This window comes from Oncorhynchus gorbuscha, linkage group LG10 (assembly GCF_021184085.1).
Source record: "Oncorhynchus gorbuscha isolate QuinsamMale2020 ecotype Even-year linkage group LG10, OgorEven_v1.0, whole genome shotgun sequence".
NCBI classification, from domain to species: Eukaryota; Metazoa; Chordata; class Actinopteri; order Salmoniformes; family Salmonidae; genus Oncorhynchus; species Oncorhynchus gorbuscha.
In genome coordinates, this window is record NC_060182.1 from 92,453,563 (window position 1) to 92,475,551 (window position 21,989).

At 42.9% G+C, this 21,989-nt stretch overlaps 1 protein-coding gene across 1 annotated transcript; it reads left to right on the forward strand.

The window, feature by feature from the left end:
• The first annotated feature begins 11 nt into the window (after positions 1–11).
• On the forward strand, positions 12–21,448 carry LOC124046750 (calpain-1 catalytic subunit-like). The gene is made up of 22 exons (XM_046367476.1): positions 12–168; positions 2,969–3,225; positions 3,348–3,417; positions 4,891–5,009; positions 5,227–5,360; positions 5,516–5,690; positions 6,226–6,300; positions 6,699–6,784; positions 8,498–8,572; positions 8,721–8,881; positions 8,996–9,162; positions 9,501–9,512; positions 9,689–9,897; positions 10,373–10,412; positions 10,559–10,627; positions 10,799–10,856; positions 11,057–11,121; positions 15,745–15,813; positions 16,375–16,453; positions 18,907–19,023; positions 19,234–19,286; positions 21,317–21,448. Exons 2-22 carry the CDS (start codon positions 2,989–2,991, stop codon positions 21,341–21,343), a joined length of 2,097 nt encoding a protein of 698 aa, XP_046223432.1. The 5' UTR covers positions 12–168; positions 2,969–2,988; the 3' UTR covers positions 21,344–21,448.
• The last annotated feature ends 541 nt before the right edge of the window (positions 21,449–21,989 follow it).

Sequence of the window (21,989 nt, forward strand, 5' to 3'; positions counted from 1 at the left end):
CTCACAGCCAAAGCAATGTGTGTGTGTACTGTGGGTGGTGCCTGTCCACACATTACGTCATAGCCTACTGTACAGTGCAAAACGGCAGCAATCAAGTATATAAGAAGACTATTACTTGAATTGGTTTACAGAAGACGAAAACCCTGGTTAAAATAGTGATATTCTGAGGTAAGTAACTTTAACCAACTTTGATAGCTAATGTCCCTGGGGGAGTAAGATTTCAATACCGTAGTATATCTTACTACTGCTTTGTTATTCATCAGAAGTGATCATGTTTCCATTTGCAATTATTGACTAAATTATAATTGATTAAAGACCAATTTACTTAATCTAGATAGCACGAAAAAGGATAATCTTTATATTTTACCTTTATTTAACTAGGCAAGTCAGTTAAGAACAAATTCTTATTTTCAATGACAGCCTAGGAACAGTGGGTTAACTGCCTGTTCAGGAGCAGAACGACAGATTTGTACCTTGTCGGCTCAGGGATATGAACTTGCAACCTTTCAGTTACTAGTCCAACTCTCTAACCACTAGGCTACCCTGCCGCCCAGTGGGTAACATTACCTAGTAAGTATGATAGAGAATCATGTGGGTAACATGACCTAGTTAGTATGATAGAGGCTCATGTGGGTAACATTACCTAGTTAGTATGATAGAGGCTCATGTGGGTAACATTACCTAGTTAGTATGATAGAGGATCATGTGGGTAACATTACCTAGTTAGTATGATAGAGGATCATGTGGGTAACATTACCTAGTTAGTATGATAGAGGCTCATGTGGGTAACATTACCTAGTTAGTATGATAGAGGCTCATGTGGGTAACATTACCTAGTTAGTATGATAGAGGATCATGTGGGTAACATTACCTAGTTAGTATGATAGAGGCTCATGTGGGTAACATTACCTAGTTAGTATGATAGAGGCTCATCAAATCAAATCAAATGTTATTTATATAGCCCTTCGTACATCAGCTGATATCTCAAAGTGCTGTACAGAAACCCAGCCTAAAACCCCAAACAGCAAGCAATGCAGGTGTAGAAGCACGGTGGCTAGGAAAAACTCCCTAGAAAGGCCAAAACCTAGGAAGAAACCTAGAGAGGAACCAGGCTATGTGGGGTGGCCAGTCCTCTTCTGGCTGTGCCGGGTGGAGATTATAACAGAACATGGCCAAGATGTTCAAATGTTCATAAATGACCAGCATGGTCGAATAATAATAAGGCAGAACAGTTGAAACTGGAGCAGCAGCACAGTCAGGTGGACTGGGGACAGGAAGGAGTCATCATGTCAGGTAGTCCTGGGGCACGGTCCTAGGGCTCAGGTCCTCCGAAAGAGAGAAAGAAAGAGAGAATTAGAGAGAGCATATGTGGGGTGGCCAGTCCTCTTCTGGCTGTGCCGGGTGGAGATTATAACAGAACATGGCCAAGATGTTCAAATGTTCATAAATGACCAGCATGGTTGAATAATAGTAAGGCAGAACAGTTGAAACTGGAGCAGCAGCATGGCCAGGTGGACTGGGGACAGCAAGGAGTCATCATGTCAGGTAGTCCTGGGGCATGGTCCTAGGGCTCAAGTCAGTTGAAACTGGAGCAGCAGCATGGCCAGGTGGACTGGGGACAGCAAGGAGTCATCATGTCAGGTAGTCCTGGGGCATGGTCCTAGGGCTCAGGTCCTCCGAGAGAGAGAAAGAAAGAAGGAGAGAATTAGAGAACGTACACTTAGATTCACACAGGATACCGAATAGGACAGGGGAAGTACTCCAGATATAACAAACTGATCCTAGCCCCCCGACACAAACTACTGCAGCATAAATACTGGAGGCTGAGACAGGAGGGGTTAGGAGACACTGTGGCCCCATCCGAGGACACCCCCGGACAGGGCCAAACAGGAAGGATATAACCACTTTGCCAAAGCACAGCCCCCACACCACTAGAGGGATATCTTCAACCACCAACTTACCATCCTGAGACAAGGCTGAGTATAGCCCACAAAGATCATGTGGGTAACATTACCTAGTTAGTATGATAGAGGCTCATGTGGGTAATATTACCTAGTTAGTATGATAGAGGCTCATGTGGGTAACATTACCTAGTTAGTATGATAGAGGCTCATGTGGGTAACATTACCTAGTTAGTATGATAGAGGCTCATGTGGGTAACATTACCTAGTTAGTATGATAGAGGCTCATGTGGGTAACATTACCTAGTTAGTATGATAGAGGCTCATGTCGGTAACATTACCTAGTTAGTATGATAGAGGCTGATGTGGGTAACATTACCTAGTTAGTATGATAGAGAATCATGTGGGCAACATTACCTAGTTAGTATGATAGAGGCTCATGTGGGTAACATTACCTAGTTAGTATGATTGAGGCTCATGTGGGTAACATTACCTAGTTAGTATGATAGAGGCTCATGTGGGCAACATTACCTAGTTAGTATGATAGAGGCTCATGTGGGTAATATTACCTAGTTAGTATGATAGAGGCTCATGTGGGTAACATTTGGAATCAAGAGTCAAAGCCAAATGAAATAGCCAACATTGAAGGTTGTCAGTTGTAATTTGTCAATTTTCAACATTGACTTCCCTGAAACCATATTTAGTTCGTTCAAGGAGTCTAGTTGTACTTGGACTTTTAATTACACTGGTGAACTTACTGCACCCACCTTTATATATATACTACATGTGTTACCATGTTTCATCACTTTCAATTACATTTTTGATTTGGATGGTAACATTTATTGTGTGAATAATATATTGAAAAAATATAAAGCACTTTCTGGAAAGGCACTTTTGCAAAACTAGGGAGCCTACGACATGCTGAAGGATAGGCTTTTTTAATAGTGTTGCATAGTTGTTTTGCATAGCTGTTACATTGCTAATTGTCATCAACACTTAATAATGTGATTTATATTTAGGCTCCACCTAGTAACTCAGACTATTTCATCATTTCACCCTGCTAACAGATCCTGCATACAGTACAACAATGCCTCCTCCCGGTGTGTGTATGAGTATAATGCAGGAGCGCCACAAGAAAGAGGGTGTTGGGAGTCTTGCCAACCCAGAGAAACACAGCAACCAAGACTTTCAGCAGCTGACGCAGTACTGTTTGGCCAGGGGAGTGAGGTACATCGATGAGATGTTCCCCCCAGACCATAATTCCATTGGTGATGGGCTACTTTCCCCTGATGACATGGGCAGAGTGGTGTGGTTGAGACCAGCGGTATGACATCATCCCGATCTGCACACATTACAGCACAGAGTGTTAACTGATTTTAATGTGTAATTATGAATATAAATTATAAACATTATTAATAGGTGTAATGTGTGCATTCACTCTTACAGAAAATGGTACAGTATCCAGATTTTATCCTTGATGGACTTTCAAGGTTTGACTTTGGGCAAGGATTGGTTGGTAAGTGGATTTGGTTGTAAGCAAGCATCAACACCACACCATGCCCCCACCACACCATGCCCCCACCACACCACACCATGTCCACACCACACCATGCCCCCACCACACCATGCCCCCACAACACCACACCATGCCCCTACCACACCATGCCCCCACCACAACATGCCCTCACCACACCACACCATGCCCCCACCACACCATGCCCTCACCACACCACACCATGCCCCTACCACACCATGCCCCCACCACACCATGCCCTCACCACACCACACCATGCCCCCACCACACCATGCCCTCACCACACCACACCATGCCCCTACCACACCATGCCCCCACCACACCATGCCCCCACCACACCATGCCCTCACCACACCACACCATGCCCCTACCACACCATGCCCCCACCACACCATGCCCTCACCACACCACATCATGCCCCCACCACACCATGCCCCCACCACACCATGCCCCTACCACACCATGCCCCCACCACACCATGCCCCCACCACACCATGCCCCCACCACACCCTGCCCCCACCACACCATGCCCCCACCACACCATGCCCCTACCACACCATGCCCCCACCACACCATGCCCCTACCACACCATTCCCCCACCACACCATGCCCCCACCACACCATGTCCCCACCACACCATGCCCCCACCACACCATGTCCCCACCACACCATGCCCCCACCACACCATGTCCCCACCACACCATGCCCCCACCACACCATGTCCCCACCACACTATGTCCCCACCACACCATGTCCCCACCACACCATGCCCCCACCACACTATGTCCCCACCACACCATGTCCCCACCACACCATGTCCCCACCACACCATGCCCCTACCACACTATGTCCCCACCACACCATGCCCCCACCACACTATGTCCCCACCACACCATGTCCCCACCACACCATGCCCCCACCACACCATGCCCCCACCACACCATGTCCCCACCACACCATGCCTCTACCACACCATGCCCCTACCTCACCATGTCCCTACCACACCATGCCCCTACCACACCATGCCCCACCTCACCATGTCCCCACCACACCATGCCTCTACCACACCATGCCCCTACCTCACCATGCCTCTACCACACCATGCCCCTACCTCACCATGTCCCTACCACACCATGCCCCTACCACACCATGTCCCCACCACACCATGTCCCTACCACACCATGTCCCCACCACACCATGCCCCTACCACACCATGCCCCACCTCACCATGTCCCCACCACACCATGCCTCTACCACACCATGCCCCTACCTCACCATGCCTCTACCACACCATGCCCCCACCACACCATGCCTCTACCACACCATGCCCCTACCTCACCATGCCTCTACCTCACCATGTCCCTACCACACCATGCCCCTACCACACCATGCCCCACCTCACCATGCCCTTTGCATTACAAATGTCATGATCTTCATAAACTTGTCATTTTTTAGGAGATTGCTGGTTTCTTGCTTCCATTGGGGCTTTGACGTTCCAGAAGCACATCCTGGAACAAGTAGTACCCCTAAACCAAAGCTTTAAAGAGGATTACTGCGGAATATTCCACTTCAGGGTAAATTACCTCAGGCTCAGTATAATATCTTTGTGAGAAATGCGTTGACCTATTGCAATAACTGTCATTCGTAAAGGGTTATTAAGTAATGAAAAGGTTCTCAGTGGTATTGAGAACAATACTGAATAATGACTCTCTCTACTTAGGCTACGTCTTTCTCTAGCCACGTAGAGAATATTCTCTGTAGGAATCTTTGTCCTCTCCTCCTATCTTTCAGTTCTGGAGGTTTGGGAGGTGGGTGGACGTTGTGATCGATGACAAGCTACCAACAGTTGACGGCAGGCTCATTTTTGTTCATTCGAAAACTCCCAATGAGTTTTGGCCCGCCTTGCTGGAGAAAGCCTATGCCAAGTATGTGAGCCACATCAGTTGGTTATAAAACAGTTTAACACCTCCTTGATGTAGGACTTAATGACCTGTCTTCTTCTGGCAGGGTGTGTGAGCCACATCAGTTATTTATATAAGGAACCTAATTGTTGGTCTTATTTACCTGTTTCTTCTGGCAGGGTGTGTGGCTCCTACGCAGACATGAATTTAGGGACCCCTGCAGAGGCTATGATGGACTTCACTGGAGGGGTTCACATCACATTCAAGCTCACTGATGCTCCACCAAATCTGTGGGACCTCCTGTTCAGAGCTGTCCAATCCAAATCTCTGATGGGGTGTAACACACCTCAAGGGGTGAGCAGCACGACCACCCCCTGAAACACCACGATGGCTCTTTAAACAAGCCAGTTAGTAAAGCAGAAATGTAGTGTAACTCAAAGTTATCACGAATCATGCACCGATGTCCAGATATATGAGAATATGATAAGTTACCATGAATCATGCACCGATGTCCAGATATATGAGAATATGATAAGTTACCATGAATCATGCACCGATGTCAAGATATATGAGAATATGATAAGTTACCATGAATCATGCACCGATGTCCAGATATATGAGAATATGATAAGTTACCATGAATCATGCACCGATGTCAAGATATATGAGAATATGATAAGTTACCATGAATCATGCACCGATGTCAAGATATATGAGAATATTAGTTCTTAAGCGTAGTTGAAGTTTAGACTTTAACATCTCTTAACCCAAAAGAGACGAAGGCTGTGTTCATATTGGGTCATATTTTGTGACTGAAACCTCTGTTCTGTTACGGTCCGGTTACTTCACTTTATAATTCCTGTAATAACCTGTGTCTATTGTTCTGTAGGAAACATCAGCAAACACGGTGGCCCCCAACGGATTAGTGAGGGGTCATGCCTACACCGTCACAGGGGTCAAACAGGTACTGTATGGAACTAACAATCTGAGAGAAATGCTTTGGAGCTGATATCTTTTGGCCATATGCTCTCTTTCCTTTATTGCCAAGAAGAAACATGGTTGGCTTTGTCAGAATAGAGCCAGCTATTTACTTTAGTTCCACCTGGAGGGAAATGGGTGAGGAAGTGTGGTATAATTCTGCCATGAACAATTTACCCTATCCCTGTGTAGCGAACATGAGTTGGACTCGTGGTCTTGTGATGAGGCAGCCTTGCCTGAGACTTCTAAATTAGTGCCAGCATTCGGTCCGCTATGGAATTCCTCTTGGTCTAATGGTCAAGATGCTGGATTGTCACATCGGGGACCCAGATTCATTTCCTGCTCTGAGATTACAGCTGGTGTTCATTCTGGTTTCTTCCACAGATCATGAGCCAAGGCAGGCCAGTGAATCTGATCCGCCTCTTCAACCCCTGGGGCCGGGGAGAGTGGAAGGGAGGCTGGAGCGATAAGTATGAACTAGCTATTCACAATAGATAACTTTGTTCATTAGATTCTTCCTCAGTATGTGTAATTGTTCTGTTTTGCTGTATCAGCAGTATAGTCTACATATTTTGTTTATATATACACTACCTGTCAAAAGTTTTAGAACACCTACTCATTTAAGGGTTTTTCTTTATTTTTACTATTTTATACATTGTAAAACAATAGTGAAGACATCAACACACTCAAATAACAGATATGGAATGATGTAGTAACCAAAACATATATTTTAAATTTGAGATTCTTCAAATAGACACTCTTTGCCTTGACGACAGCTTTGCACACTCTTGGCATTCTCTCAACCAGCTTCATGAGGTAGTCACCTGGAATGCATTTAAATTACTTTCTTAAGAGTTAATTTGTGTATTTTCTTTCCTTCTTAATGCATTTGAGCCAATCAGTTGTGTTGTGACAAGGTAGTGGTGTTATACAGAAGATAGCCCTGTTTGGTAAAAGACAAAGTCCATATTATCAAATAAGTAAAGAGAAATGACAGTCCATCATTATTTTAAGACATGAAGTTAAGTCAATACGGAAAATGTCAAGAACTTTGAAAGTTTCTTCAAGTGCAGTCGCAAAAACCATCAAGCGCTGTGATGAAACTGGCTCTCATGAGGACCTCCACAGGAAATGAAGACCCAGAGTTACATCTGCTGCAGAGGATAAGTTCATTAGAGTTACCAGCCTCAGAAATTGCAGCCCAAATAAATGCTTCACAGAGTTCAGACACAACTCAACATCAACTGTTCAGAGGAGACTGTGAGTCAGGCCTTCATGGTCAAACTGCTGCAAATAAACTACTACTAAAGGACACCAATAAGAATAAGGGACTTTCTTGAGCCAAAAAACACAAGCAATGGACATTAGACCGGTGGAAATCTGTCTGGAGTCCAAATTGGAGATTTTTGGCTCCAACCACCGTGTCTTTGTATGACACAGAGTAGGTGAACGGATGATCTCTGTATATTTCCCCACGTAAAACATGGAAGAGGAGGTGTTATGGTGTAGGGGTGCATTGCTGTTGACGATGTCTGTGATTTATTTAGAATTCTATGTACACCTAACCAGAATGGCCACCACAGCATTCTGCAGTGATACACCATCCCATCTGTTTTGCGCTTAGTGGGACTATAATTTGTTTTTCAACAGGACAATGACCCAACACATCTCCAGGCTGTGTAAGGGCTATTTGACCAAGAAAGAGAGTGATAGAGTGCTGCATCAGATGACCTGGCCTCCACAGTCACCTGACCTCAACCCAATTGAGATGGTTTGGGATGAGTCGGACAGCAGAGTGAAGGAAAACAGCCAACAAGTGCTCAGCATATGTGGGAACTCCTTCAAGATTGTTGGAAAAGTATTCCAGGTGAAGCTGGTTGAGAGAATGCCAAGAGTGTGCAAAGCTGTCATCAAGGCAAAGTGTGGCTGTTTGAAGAATCTAAAATATATTTTGATTTGTTTCAGTCTTTTTTTGGTTACTACATGATTCCATGTGTTATTTTATAGTCTTGATGTCTTCACTATTATTCTACAATGTAGAAAACATAAAAAAATGAAGAAATGATTAGGTGTTTTAAAACTTTGGACCGGTAATGTCCAGAGCCTAGTCTCTGGAGCACTACCACTAACTAACCAATGGCCTTACCGCATCCAAACTATTGACATGTTTGTACTTCAATCAGGTCTTCCATGTGGCAAACAGTGAGTCCTGACGATCGGAAGATGTGTCTGTCAGTGAAAGAGGATGGGGAATTCTGGTAAACCATATTATAATGCAGAAATTTGTTTTGCAGACCATGTCAATATTTTGTTGTAAGCGATTAAGACATACAGTACAGTGTCAGTACACGTCTATACTGATATTTCAATACCAGAACCCATTCACAATTTTGGTTGACTTCTCAGGATGACAATGGAAGACTTCTGTAGGCACTTCACAGATGTGACTATCTGCTGTCTGTGCCCTGATTTTCTCGACGGCAACTCTAAAGGTCTTTGGACACACTCCTTACATGATGGCAGATGGGTTGCTGGAACCACTGCTGGAGGTTGCATGAATTTCCCAGGTAAATCTTACCTTGATTGAAAGATTTTTGCTTTCATCAAGGAATTATTTGCAGTTGATGACTATAAATTACCAGAATTTACCGTCAACATGTCCATATTTTTTTGTCTCCCAGACAGTTTCTGGACCAATCCCCAGTATCGGGTGAAGATCGAGGGATTAGACCGGGACTGCTCTGAGACACAGGGCGACAACAACATGTTGGTGTCTCTGATGCAGAAGCCTGACAAGAGAAACAGACGCCTGGTCAAAAGTCTCCACATTGGCATCAACATCTTTGAGGTCAGTGCCCTTCTTTGGTGCACGCCTTTCGTTATGTTACATACTGTAGTTTATCTCAACTTTATCCCCAAAAAACATGTACAGATTGAAGCAAAGCTACGTGCTTCCTCTGAGGACTTTGTTTCACTGTTATTGTGCCATAAACTGTCATGTCAGTAGTTAAATGGGAGATCTCTTTGTAAGGTCCTCTTACGTATGTTGGCACTGTGCAGTTCTCAATGCAAATATGCCCATTTGTGAACCTACATGTAGGATGTTATCCCAGAACAATACATTCAACTGGCCCAGGTATGCTATTGTTCCTGCAATTTAATTGTCTTTGTTTTACTTTCTAACAGGTGCCTGCCCAAGTAAGTACACTTTAAACATACATTTCACAAATAACGTTATAAAAGTTAGAGCAGCCACTAGACAATCTGGCCAATATAATGGATCATCACATGTGGTAGAAATGGCTTCAAGGTCCAGATTTAAATTGGAAATGATCTGCAGCCTTATGTAAAGCATTCTATGATTGTGATCTCAGTTCAAAGGACAGAGGGGGAAGTTTCCTGCCTCCTTCTTCAACAACAATGTGCCTGTCGCCCAATCGAAGAACTACCTGAATGCTCGAACAGTGGTGGTGTTCTCCAGGCTGAAACCTGGTGAATACCTGATCGTGCCATCAACCTTCAACCCAAACGAAACCGCCTCCTTCATCCTGTCCATCCTCTCCAAGGTGGAGGCCCACATCCAGTAAGCACAGCTCCTCCCCATTCATAATGAAAGGGTTGTTTATCCAAGTTACATCATTTCATATTGGTTTCCTTACAAATAAATTTAGTTTAAGATGATTCGGACATAAAGCGTGAAACATGTATTCAAAGCATGGATTGCGGTCCCAGCTTATCCATAGATTGCTTTCAGGGAAACCGATATGGAATTTTGTAACTTGGGTGAACTATAATTAATGTCACATGTTTTTTTTCTGTCAGTGATCATAGCAAATATTAGGACCGGGATTCAATCCGTTTGCGCCTGTAAACAATGCACCAAAGGTCATTTTCAATTGAGCCAATATCTGCAATGTTTTACTGTGAATGCAATCTCTGCGAACGCTGTAGCTTTGACTTTAAAATCTGCATTATCAGCAAGGATTGAATCCTGGGCTGAGTTTCACTATCATTAATGTTTTCCTAACAGAAAAAACAGTGTTCATTTTTTTCCTCAGTGAAAACTCAAATGACCAAGATATTGTGGAAATCCCAAAGGTATTTAAGGAAAACCTTATTTCATCCCACATGTAGATATGTAGATATTGAGGGAATTCCCAAGGTATTTAAGGTGAACCGTGTATTTTTTATTTATCTTCTGATATTGTCTTCCTTTTTAAAAACGTATATTTCATTTTTTTTAGCCCATGCCTACTCACAATAGAGCAGATATGGACAACAAACAAACTCTGTTTCGGCAATATTCTGATCAGGCAAGTTCCTAATATGTTTCATTTGAACACAAAACAAGGCCATGTGAAATTAAAACACAAAAACTAATAAAAATTATAGCATTTGAGAATATTACTACTTTTTAACAATTGTTAAACTATATATATATTATATATATATATAATAATATGTGTTTTATTTTCACTGAAAAGTTTGAGGAGGTGGATGCTGAACAGCTTCAGAGGATTCTACATGAAACTCTCCTCCAAGGTATGTAGAGAGAAAATCAATCACCACAGAGATTCCCAGTCATTTGTCACCAAAAGCAGGAGTTTGAACAGGCGTACATTAGTTGTGATGAGATCAGAATCACACACAAGGATACGGTGTGTGTTTGCTGAGCAATGTGTTGCTTGGTGGAATCTGTAGGATTTCTTTTAATGTGCCAAACTTTTTCCCATTTTACACAGGATATGCAAAGAAAACACAAGGCTTCAGCTTGGAGTCCTGTCGCAGCATGGTGGCCTTAATGGATGTATCCTTCATGAGCTTAGTGACAGTCTCCCATTATGTTTTCTGTCGTGAAACATCTTGAACAGTACTTTACAAGAGTACATTGTTCAAAACTCCCATGTAGCAGTAAAATCTGTGAATGAATGTAGAAGTTTTTGCAATGACCCTTAGGCCCTGTTTATAGCTGGTGCTAACATGCACCCTTTGTCCTGATTGTTTCTACATCCTGATTGTGCTCACCTTTGTAGACAGGTATATAGTCGTGGCCAAATGTTTTGAGAATGACACAAATATTAATTTTCACAAAGTCTGCTGCCTCAGTTTGTATGATAGAAATTTGCATATACTCCAGAATGTTATGAAGATTGATCAGATGAATTGAAATTAATTGCAAAGTCCCTCTTTGCCATGCACATGAACTGAATCCCCCCCAAAACATCTCCACTGCATTTCAGCCCTGCCACAAAAGGACCAGCTGACATCATGTCAGTGATTCTCTCGTTAACACAGGTGTGAGTGTTGACGAGGACAAGGCTGGAGATCACTCTGTCATGCTGATTGAGTTTGAATAACAGGCTGGAAGCTTCAAAAGGAGGGTGGTGCTTGGAATCATTGTTCTTCCTCTGTCAACCATGGTTACCTGCATGGAAACACGTGCCGTCATCATTGCTTTGCACAAAAAGGGCTTCACAGGCAAGGATATTGCTGCCAGTACGATTGCACCTAAATCAACCATTTATCGGATCATCAGGAACTTCTAGGAGAGCGGTTCAATTGTTGCCAAGAAGGCTTCAGGGCGCCCAAGAAAGTCCAGCAAGCACCAGGACCGTTTCCTAAAGTTGATTCAGCTGCTGGATCGTGGCACAACCAGTACAGAGCTTGCTCAGGAATGGCAGCAGGCAGGTGTGAGTGCATCTGCACGTGTAACAGTATAACTTTAGACCGTCCCCTCGCCCATGCCCGGGCGCGAACCAGGGACCCTCTGCACACATCAACAACAGTCACCCACGAAGCATCGTTACCCATCGCTCCACAAAAGCAGCGGCCCTTGCAGAGCAAGGGAAACTAGCGCGAACGCCGCTAACTAGTTAGCCATTTCACATCCATTACACACGCACAGTGAGGAGAAGACTTTTGGAGGATGGCCTGGTGTCAAGAAGGGCAGCAAAGTAGCCACTTCTCTCCAGGAAAAACATCAAGGACAGACTGATATTCTGCAAAAGGGGTACAGGGATTGGACTGCTTAGGACTGGGGTAAAGTCATTTTCTGGATCTGGACAGTGATCAGGAAACAAAGCATCAACATTTTGGGTCCATGGCCAGGAAACTCCCCAGACCTTAATCCCATTGAGAATGATTTAAATCATAATTATAACGCCTTCTTAAATAATTGACATGTGGCACCATTGACTTATGACATCAATATGTGTTTTAAAATAAATAACTGCATATTATTTGTAAAGACTACCAGTGAAATAATTAGTATACAGTTAGGGACCAGGAAATCTGGTCTCAATGCAGATTGATCTATCTACAGCTACCCGTTGGTCTACCATTCAGGGTTATAACCAAGCCCTGCTTATCAAATCACATTTTATTGGTTGTGTATACTGATTTTGCAATGTTATCACGTGTGTCACAAAATGCTTGCTCCAACTAGCTCCAACAGTGCAGTACTACCTAACTAAATGATTATGCTCCCAGCTCCAACAGTGCAGTACTACCTAACTAAATGATCATGTTCCCAGCTCCAACAGTGCAGTACTACCTAACTAAATGCTTATGTTCCTGGCTCCAACAGTGCAGTAACACCTAACTAAATGCTTATGCTCCCAGCTCCAACAGTGCAGTAACACCTAACTAAATGCTTATGTTCCTGGCTCCAACAGTGCAGTACTACCTAACTAAATGATTATGTTGCTGGCTCCAACAGTGCAGTACTACCTAACTAAATGATTATGTTGCTGGCTCCAACAGTGCAGTACTACCTAACTAAATGATTATGTTGCTGGCTCCAACAGTGCAGTACTACCTAACTAAATGATCATGTTCCCAGCTCCAACAGTGCAGTACTACCTAACTAAATGCTTATGTTCCTGGCTCCAACAGTGCAGTAACACCTAACTAAATGCTTATGCTCCCAGCTCCAACAGTGCAGTAACACCTAACTAAATGCTTATGTTCCTGGCTCCAACAGTGCAGTACTACCTAACTAAATGATTATGTTGCTGGCTCCAACAGTGCAGTACTACCTAACTAAATGATTATGTTGCTGGCTCCAACAGTGCAGTACTACCTAACTAAATGATTATGTTGCTGGCTCCAACAGTGCAGTAACACCCAACAATACACACAGACCCCAAAACATAAAGAAAGGAACTAAGAGTCAGAGTCCAGAATATAAATATATATGTACACATTTGTTACGTTACAGCCTTATTCTAAAATGTATTAAATAAAAATATTTGCTCAATAATCTACTCACAATACCCCATAATGACAAAGCAAAAACACATTCTTAGTAATTATTGCTATTAAAAAATATAAAAAAATATATTTTTTAAACTATTTACATAAGTATTCAGACCCTTTGTTATGAGACTCGAAATTGAGCTCAGGTGTATCCTGTTTCCATTGAACATCCTTGAGATCTTTCTAAATCTTGATTGGAGTCCACCTGTGGTAAATTCAATTGATTTGACATGATTTGGAAAGGCACACACCTGTCTATATAAGTTCCCACAGTTGACAGTGCATGTCGGCTACCAGCTGGTACTCTACCTTGCACCTTAGAGACTGCTGCCCTGTGTACATAGTCATTGAACACTGCACACTTTAATAATGTTTACATACTGTTTTAACCACTTCATATGTATATACAGTATTCTAGTCAAGGCTCATCCAATAAAACAATTCATACAGTTGCTTGTGAAAGTATTCACCCCCTTGGCATTTTTCTTATTGTATTCCCTTACAACCTGGAATTAAAATCAATTTTTTTGGGGGGGTTGTATCATTTGATTTACACAACATGCCTACCACTTTGAAGATGCAAAATAGTTTTTATTGTGAAACAAACAAGAAATAAGACAAAAAACGGTACTTGAGTGTGCATAATTATTAACCCCCCCCACCCCCCCGAAGTCAATACTTTGTAGAGCCACCAGTATCTCGTGGTATGTCTTTATAAGCTTGGCACATCTAGCCACTGGAGCAAAACTGCTCCAGCTCCTTTACGTTGGATGGGTGCACAATAATATTTAAGTCATACCACATATTCTCAATTGAAGGTCTGCTTTGACTAGGCCATTCCAAGACATTTAAATGTTTCCTATTAAACCACTCAAGTGTTTATTTAGCAGAATGCTTAGGGTCATTGTCCTGCTGGAAGGTGAACCTCCGTCCCAGCCTCAATCTCTGGAAGACAAACAGGTTTCCCTCAAGAATTTCCCTGAATTTAGCGCCATCCACCATTCCTTCAATTCTGACCAGTTTCCCAGTCCCTGTTGATGAAAAGCATCCCCACACCATGATGCTGCCACCACCATGGTTCACTGTGGGGATGGTAGTCTCGGGGTGATGAGAGGTGTTGGGTTTGCGCCAGAAATAGCCTTTTCCTTGATGGCCAAAAAGCTAAATGTTAGTCTCATCTGACCAGAGTACCTTCTTCATTATGTTTGGGGAGTCTCCCAAATGCCTTTTGGCGAAAACCAAATGTGATTGCCTTATTTTTTTCATTAAACAATGGCTTTTTTCTGGCCACTCTCCCGTAAAGCCATGCTCTGTGGATTGTACGGCTTAAAGTGGTCCTACGGACAGATACTCCAATCTCCGCTATAGAGCTTTGCAACTCCTTCAGGGTTATCTTTGGACTCTTTGTTGCCTCTCTGATTAATGCCCTCCTTGCCTGCTCCGTGAGTTTTGGTGGGCTGCCCTCTCTTGGTAGGTTTGTTGTGGTGCCATATTCTTTCCATTTTTTAATAATTGGATTTAATTGTGCTCCGTGGGATGTTCAAAGTTTTGGATATTTTTTTATAACCCAACCCTGATCTGTACATCTCCTCAACTTTGTCCCTGACCTGTTTGGAGAGCTCATTGGTCTTCATGGTGCCACTTGCTTGGTGGTGCCCCTTGTTTAGTGGTGTTGCAGACTCTGGGGCCTTTCAGAACAGGTATATATATACTGAGATCATGTGACAGATCATGTGACACTTAGATTGCACCCAGGTGGACTTTATTTAACTAATTATGTGACATCTGAAGGTAATTGGATGCACCAGATCTTATTTAGTGGCTTCATAGCAAAGGGGGTGAATACATATGCACACACCACTTTTCTGTTTTTAATTTTAGATCATTTTTTGAAACAAGTTATTTTTAAAATTTCACTTCAACAATTTGGAATATTTGTGTATGTCCATTACATGAAATCCAAATTAAAATCCATTTAAATTACAGGTTGTAATGCAACAAATTAGGAAAAATACCAAGGGGAATGAATACTTTTGCAAGGCACTGCAGTTAGTTCCACCAACATAAAAAGACCACATAACTAAACATATGGCTTTAGCCCATTACAGGGCAAAATGTACAGACTTTTTATATTTTTTGCCTTTGTAGATTTCCTTAACCATTCCTTCTCCAGACATCAATCACTGGAAAATTGAACAGTTCTGAATTTCTACATCTATGGAGAAAAGTTACAGTGTACAAGGTAAATTCATTAGCACGTGTGGTAAAAGGTTATTAAACATCTAATTACAGCCTCCCGGGTGGCGCAGTGGTCTAAGGCCAGTGACAGGCCCTGAGACTCTGGGTTTGAGCCCAGGCTCTGTCGCAGCCGGCCGCGACCGGGAGGTCCATGGGGCGACGCACAATTGGCCCAGCGTCGTCCGGGTTAGGGAGGGTTTGGCCTGTAGGAATATCCTTGTCTCATCGCGCACTAGCGACTCCTGTGGCAGGCCGGGGGCAGTGCACGCTGACCAGGTAGCTAGGTGCACTGTGTTTCCTCCGACACATTGGTGCGGCTGGCTTCTGGCTGGGATGCGTGTTAAGAAGCAGTGCGGCTTGGTTGGGTTGTGTTTCGGAGGACGCAAGACTTTCGATCTTCGTCTCTCCCGAGCGAGCCCGTACCGGAGTTGTAGTGATGAGACAAGATAGTAACTACTAAAAACAATTGGGGAGAAAAAAAGGGGGTAAAATTAATTTAAAAAACAAACAAACAAAAAATACAATTTTTTTCCTGAAAATATGAATCTTTTCTTATATCTTCCAGGACATCTTCTTACGTTCAGATGTGAACCGTTCTGGAATGTTGTCATTGAGTCAACTGAGGAACGCAATCGTGGCTTCAGGTAACTTCTGGCTAGACCAACAAACAGGGCCTGCCACTGACCTTAGATAACCGTACCTGCTTACAGGGACTCATGTAAAAAACCAGCCACCTAACTAGCTGACATCAACACATGACTGAAGAGTTAGGACTGTCAAATTAGGATGACCAGATGGATTAAAGTAACCTCTGCCTTTATGACTAAACAGCGTGATTAAACAGCATGATTGAAGAGTTAGGACTGTCAAATTAGGATGACCAGATGGATTAAAGTAACCTCTGCCTTTACGACTAAACAGCAGTCTGTTTGCTGCTCAATAGTTTAAAGTTTAAAGTTTTTTTATTAGTCGCATGTATACAGGAAACACATGGTATACACCGTCCAATTAAATGCTTAGTTGCAGGTTCCTTCTCTACCATACAACAATAAGAAGGAATAATAAAGGATAAGAATACCAACATAAAGTAAATGGCTCAGTGGAAAAGAATAAACAGTTTAGCATCAATATAATACAGGAAGGCACAATTTATAGTCCAACATTTACACGTGGTTTGGGGAAGGAGGAATTGGGGGGGGGGAGGCAAGTGTTTAATTTGTGCAGTAATTAGTATTTAGCAATCATAATAAGAGTCTGGTCGCATGTGATGTGTGTGTAGCGTGTGATGTGTTTGTAGCGTGTGTGTGTGTGTGTGTGTGTGTGTGTGTGTGTGTGTGTGTGTGTGTGTGTGTGTGTGTGTGTGTGTGTGTGTGTGTGTGTGTGTGTGTGTGTGTGCACATGAGTGAGTGCTTGTGTTCTTCGGTGCGGAGAATCAGAGCAGGTGGTCGGTCCTGTTAGGGTCTGAATCAGAGCAGGTGGTCAGTCCTGTTAGGGTTTGAATCAGAGCAGGTGGTCAGTCCTGTTAGGTTAGAATAAGAGCAGGTGGTCAGTCCTGTTAGGGTTAGAATAAGAGCAGGTGGTCAGTCCTGTTAGGGTTAGAATCAGAGCAGGGTGACGAGCACCTTGTTTTTCTTGGTCACTGGGACGATGGTCCTTGAAGCAAGGTGGGCAATACAGCCTGGGACAGGGACAGGTTGAAGACGTCCGAGAAGACCCCTGCCCAGTGGTCAATACACTCTGAAGACGAGGCCAGGGATGCCTTTTGGGCAGGAGGCTTTGTGAGTATTCACTCTTTTGCGAATCTTCCTCACGTCAGCCTCGGTGAGAGAAAGACCCTGAACCCTGAAAAGCAGCGAGAGTCTTCCTGGATGGCACGGTATTGACTGCCTCGGTATTGACTGCCTTGGTATTGACTGCCTCGAAGCGAGCATAGAATGTGTTAAGCTTGTCTGGGAGGGTGGCAAAAATGTCTAAAAACCTATTTTCACTTTGTCATTATAGGGTATTGTGTGTAGATTGATGTGGATTGTATTTTAATTTAATACGTTTTAAAATAAGGCTGTAATGTAACAAAATGTGTAAAAAGTCAAGGGGTGTGAATACTTTCCGAATGCACTGTATATTCCCCAATGTTGATGGATGAGACATGGGTGGATGAGTCTTTGAACATATTCCAATCAGTATTCTCAAAACAGTCCTACATCATTTTTTCTTGTGGGGCAGGATACATGTTGGTGATATGCCTATTACATTTTTTAATTTGAAATGTGCTTGGTTAAAATCATCTGTGACATTAAATACTGCTTCCGGGGAGAGGACTTCTTCTGGCTAATTATCTTGTGTAGTTCGCTGAGTACCAACCTTGGTGTTTGTACACAGCTTTAATAACACACATGAATTCCCTCGGCATATAGTGGGGTCAGTATTTTAACATTTTAACATCAGAAACTCCATGTCGGATGAACGTGAGCTTGAGATGTTTTCAACTTTGATACACCAGGAATTGTTGACGAGGAAACATACCCCTAACCTTACTCTAAACAGAAGCTGCCGCTCGATCGATATGGAACATTTTAAAAGTTGTCTGGTTGAAAAACAAAGACACAGCATTCCCTGATGTCTCTCCGCGATTGAAGCCTTGCTCTGAGTTCAAAGTTTATTTTCCAGCGATTGGACATTAGCCATCAGGATGCTAGGAAGAGGAGGACATGTAGCCAGTGTTTACAGCCTAGCTTGGAGTCCCCCAGTGATTGGACATTAGCCATCAGGATGCTAGGAAGAGGAGGACATGTAGCCAGTGTTTACAGCCTAGCTTGGAGTCCCCTTAGTGATTGGACATTAGTCATCGGGATAACAAAGGAGCGAATGTAATATAGAGATAAAAGTGTGTAGCTTCCGATTTCATGATCCATAAGGCTTTTCGTTCCTAGAAAATTATTGCGCAAACATTCTGAGCCCCATAAAATGGAGTAATTAATGTAAGAATAGCAATAAAAAAGCAAAGTAGAGCAAGGAACCGTCAAGACACACGCCCTCCTCAGGGCCGACATCTTAATACCTGTGAAATGACTGTGTGAGGTCTGTCTGTCCTCCACAGGGGTCAGGCTGAGTGACAGTCTGTTGAACCTCATTGCTCTGCGCTACGGTGGATCTTCTGGAAACATCAGCCTGGAGAGTTTCATCAGCCTCGTTCTACGCGTGGACCGCATGGCCAGTAAGTCCACAACTAAAATGAAAAGGAGACCAATTTTTTTTTTTTTCCGCTGGGATTTTACATTTTCCATCAGTGGCATTCTAATGAGCGCGTACAGTTAGGCTTTCGTGACACTCACAGGATCATCCTAGTTAGTTTGCAGGATGAGTGTTTGAAGCCGTGGCCTTTGTGTAATTTCATAAAGTGTGTAATTCATGCCACTTTCAACAGAAATATTCAGACAACTCAACGAGGGAGGGGCCATATCTCTTCGAGACAATGAGGTAATAAAGTGTTAATAATATGCACCAGGGACTTTCAACTCTGATCCTGCAGTACGAGGTGTACGGGCTTTCACTCCAGCCCTGCAGTAACACACCTGATTCAGTTAATCCCGGTCCAGACTGAAGGCCATAATTGGCTGAACATTTTGCATCAGGTGTGTTAGTTCTAGGCTGTGCTGGGCTGCAACAACAGCCCTAAAGTCTTGCTTCGATTGGTCTAAATCGCAGCAAACCTTCCGATGATTGATTGTAGACAACATAAAACGTTGCCTTAAACCAAAGGTCACGTGTGTGTGCAAGCAGCATATTCTTATCTCAGAGATACGAAGCTTGTGCAAAAATGTCATCAAGACAACAAAAAAAGGAAGAATCTGAAATATAAAATATATCTTTGATTTGTTTAACACTTTCTTGGCCACTACGTGATTTCATATGTTTCATAGTTGTGATGTCTTCATTATTATTCTACAATATAGAAAATAGTTAAAATAAAGAAAAACCCTTTCATGAGTACAGTAGGTGTCCAAACTTTTGACTGGTCCTGTATATACACAGAAACATATGTGGACACACCTTCAAAATAATGGACTAAGCGATTCCAGCCACAACCGTTGCTGACAGGTGTATACAATTGAGCACACAGCCATAAAATCTCCATAGACAAACATTGGCAGTAGAATTGGCCCGTCCTGAAGAGCTCAGTTACTTTCAACACGTGACACTATTGAAAGGATGCCACCTTTTCAACAAGTCGTCAGTTTGTCAAATTTCTGCCCTGCTTGAGCTTCCCCGGTCAACTGTAAGTGCTGTTATTGTAAAGTGGAAACGGCTAAGAGCAACAACGGCTCATAGAACGGTACCGCCGAGTACTGAAGAGCGTAGCCTGTAAAAAAATAGTCTGTCCTTAGTTGCAACATCAGCACGAGAACTGGTCGTTGGGAGCTTCGTGAAATGGGTTTCCGTGGCCGAGCAGCCGCACACAAGCCTAAGATCACCATGCACTATACCAGGCGTCGGCTGGAGTGGTGTTAAGCTCGTCGCCATTGGAAACGTGTTCTCTGGAGTGATAAATCACACTTTAATCAATCACCAATATTTATAAAGCCCTTTTTACATCAGCAGATGGCACAAAGTCGTTAAACAAAAACCCAACCTAAAACTCAAAACAGCAAGCAAGCAATGCAACGCATCTAGCAAGTCCAAAGGGCGAATCGGTGCTTGGCGGATGCCAGTAGAACGCTTCCTGCCCCAGTGCATAGTGCCAACTGTAGAATTCGGGGGAGGAGGAATAATGCTCTGGGGCTGTTTGCCATGGATCGGACTTGGCCCCTTTGTTCCAATAAAGGGAAATATTAACGCTACAGCATACAATGATATTCTAGACTATTCTGTGCTTCCAACTTTGTAGCAACAGTTTGGGGAAGACCCTTTCCTGTTTCAGGATGACAATGCCCACTTACACAAAGCGAGGTCCATACAGAAATGGTTTGTCAGTGTGGAAGAACTTGACTGGCCTGCACAGAACCCTGACCTCAACTGACCTTTACTTACAGAACCCTAACCTTTATTTAACTAGGCAAGTCGGTTAAGAACAAATTCTTATTTACAATGATGGCCTAGGAACAGTGGGTTCCTTGTTCAGGGGTAGAATGACAGATTTTTACCTTGTCAGCTCGGGGATTTGATCTAGCACCCTTTCAGTTACTGGCCCAATGCTCTAACCACTCGGCTACCTGCCGCCCCATATACAAATCCTTCCCATAAGAGTGGAGGCTGTTACAGCAGCAAAGTGGGGGGGACCAACTCCTTATTAAAGCCCATGATTTTGGAATGAGATGTTCGACAGATCAGGTGTCCACATACTTTTGGTCACGTAGTGTAAGAACCTGAAATACACTGTCTGAGATGCAGTTATCCAGAACAACTTTAGCAACATGTTAAGATGTCATTTCATTGTTTCTATTTTATATGACTAATGAACGTGTTAGTCAAATCTCACGGTTGTTTTTTTCCTTTCCTTTTTCTTCCAGTGGATGTACCTTACTATGTACGCATAAACAACAGACCAAATAGGATGGACAGAAGACCGTTAGAATCGTAAGGTTTGAAAGAGTTCTACGACGGTGCTTTGCTGGACAAATCAATAAACTTCTCCGTGACAATTTCAGAGTATTTCGTTGCACTTAAAAAACTTGATGGAGCATCTTGATTAATAATCCCGAAGCACCTTCTTTTGCACCAATCCACACGCTTGTCTTTTCTTACGAGCACTGACTTTGCTGATAGCTACTTTAAAGGAAGAAATGTATTTAGGCTACTATGACTGAGGTGTGGTTGTCTCCCCTAGCCATCTTAAGATGGATGCACTAAATGTAAGTCTGATAAAGGACAAAAAGCCGCCATGAAGGCAAAGGATAGATACTTTGAAGAATCTCAAATAGAAAATATATTTTGATTTGTTTAACACTTTTTTTTGGGGGGGGGGGGTTACTACACGATCCCATATAAGTTATTTCATAGAAAACAGTAAAACAAAAAAAAAACCCTTGAATGAGTAGGTGTATTGAAACTTTTAACTGGTACTGCATTTATTATATATATGACAAACTTTATTTTTTTTATATACATATATATATATATATATATATATATGACATACTTTACATTTACATTTACATTTAAGTCATTTAGCAGACGCTCTTA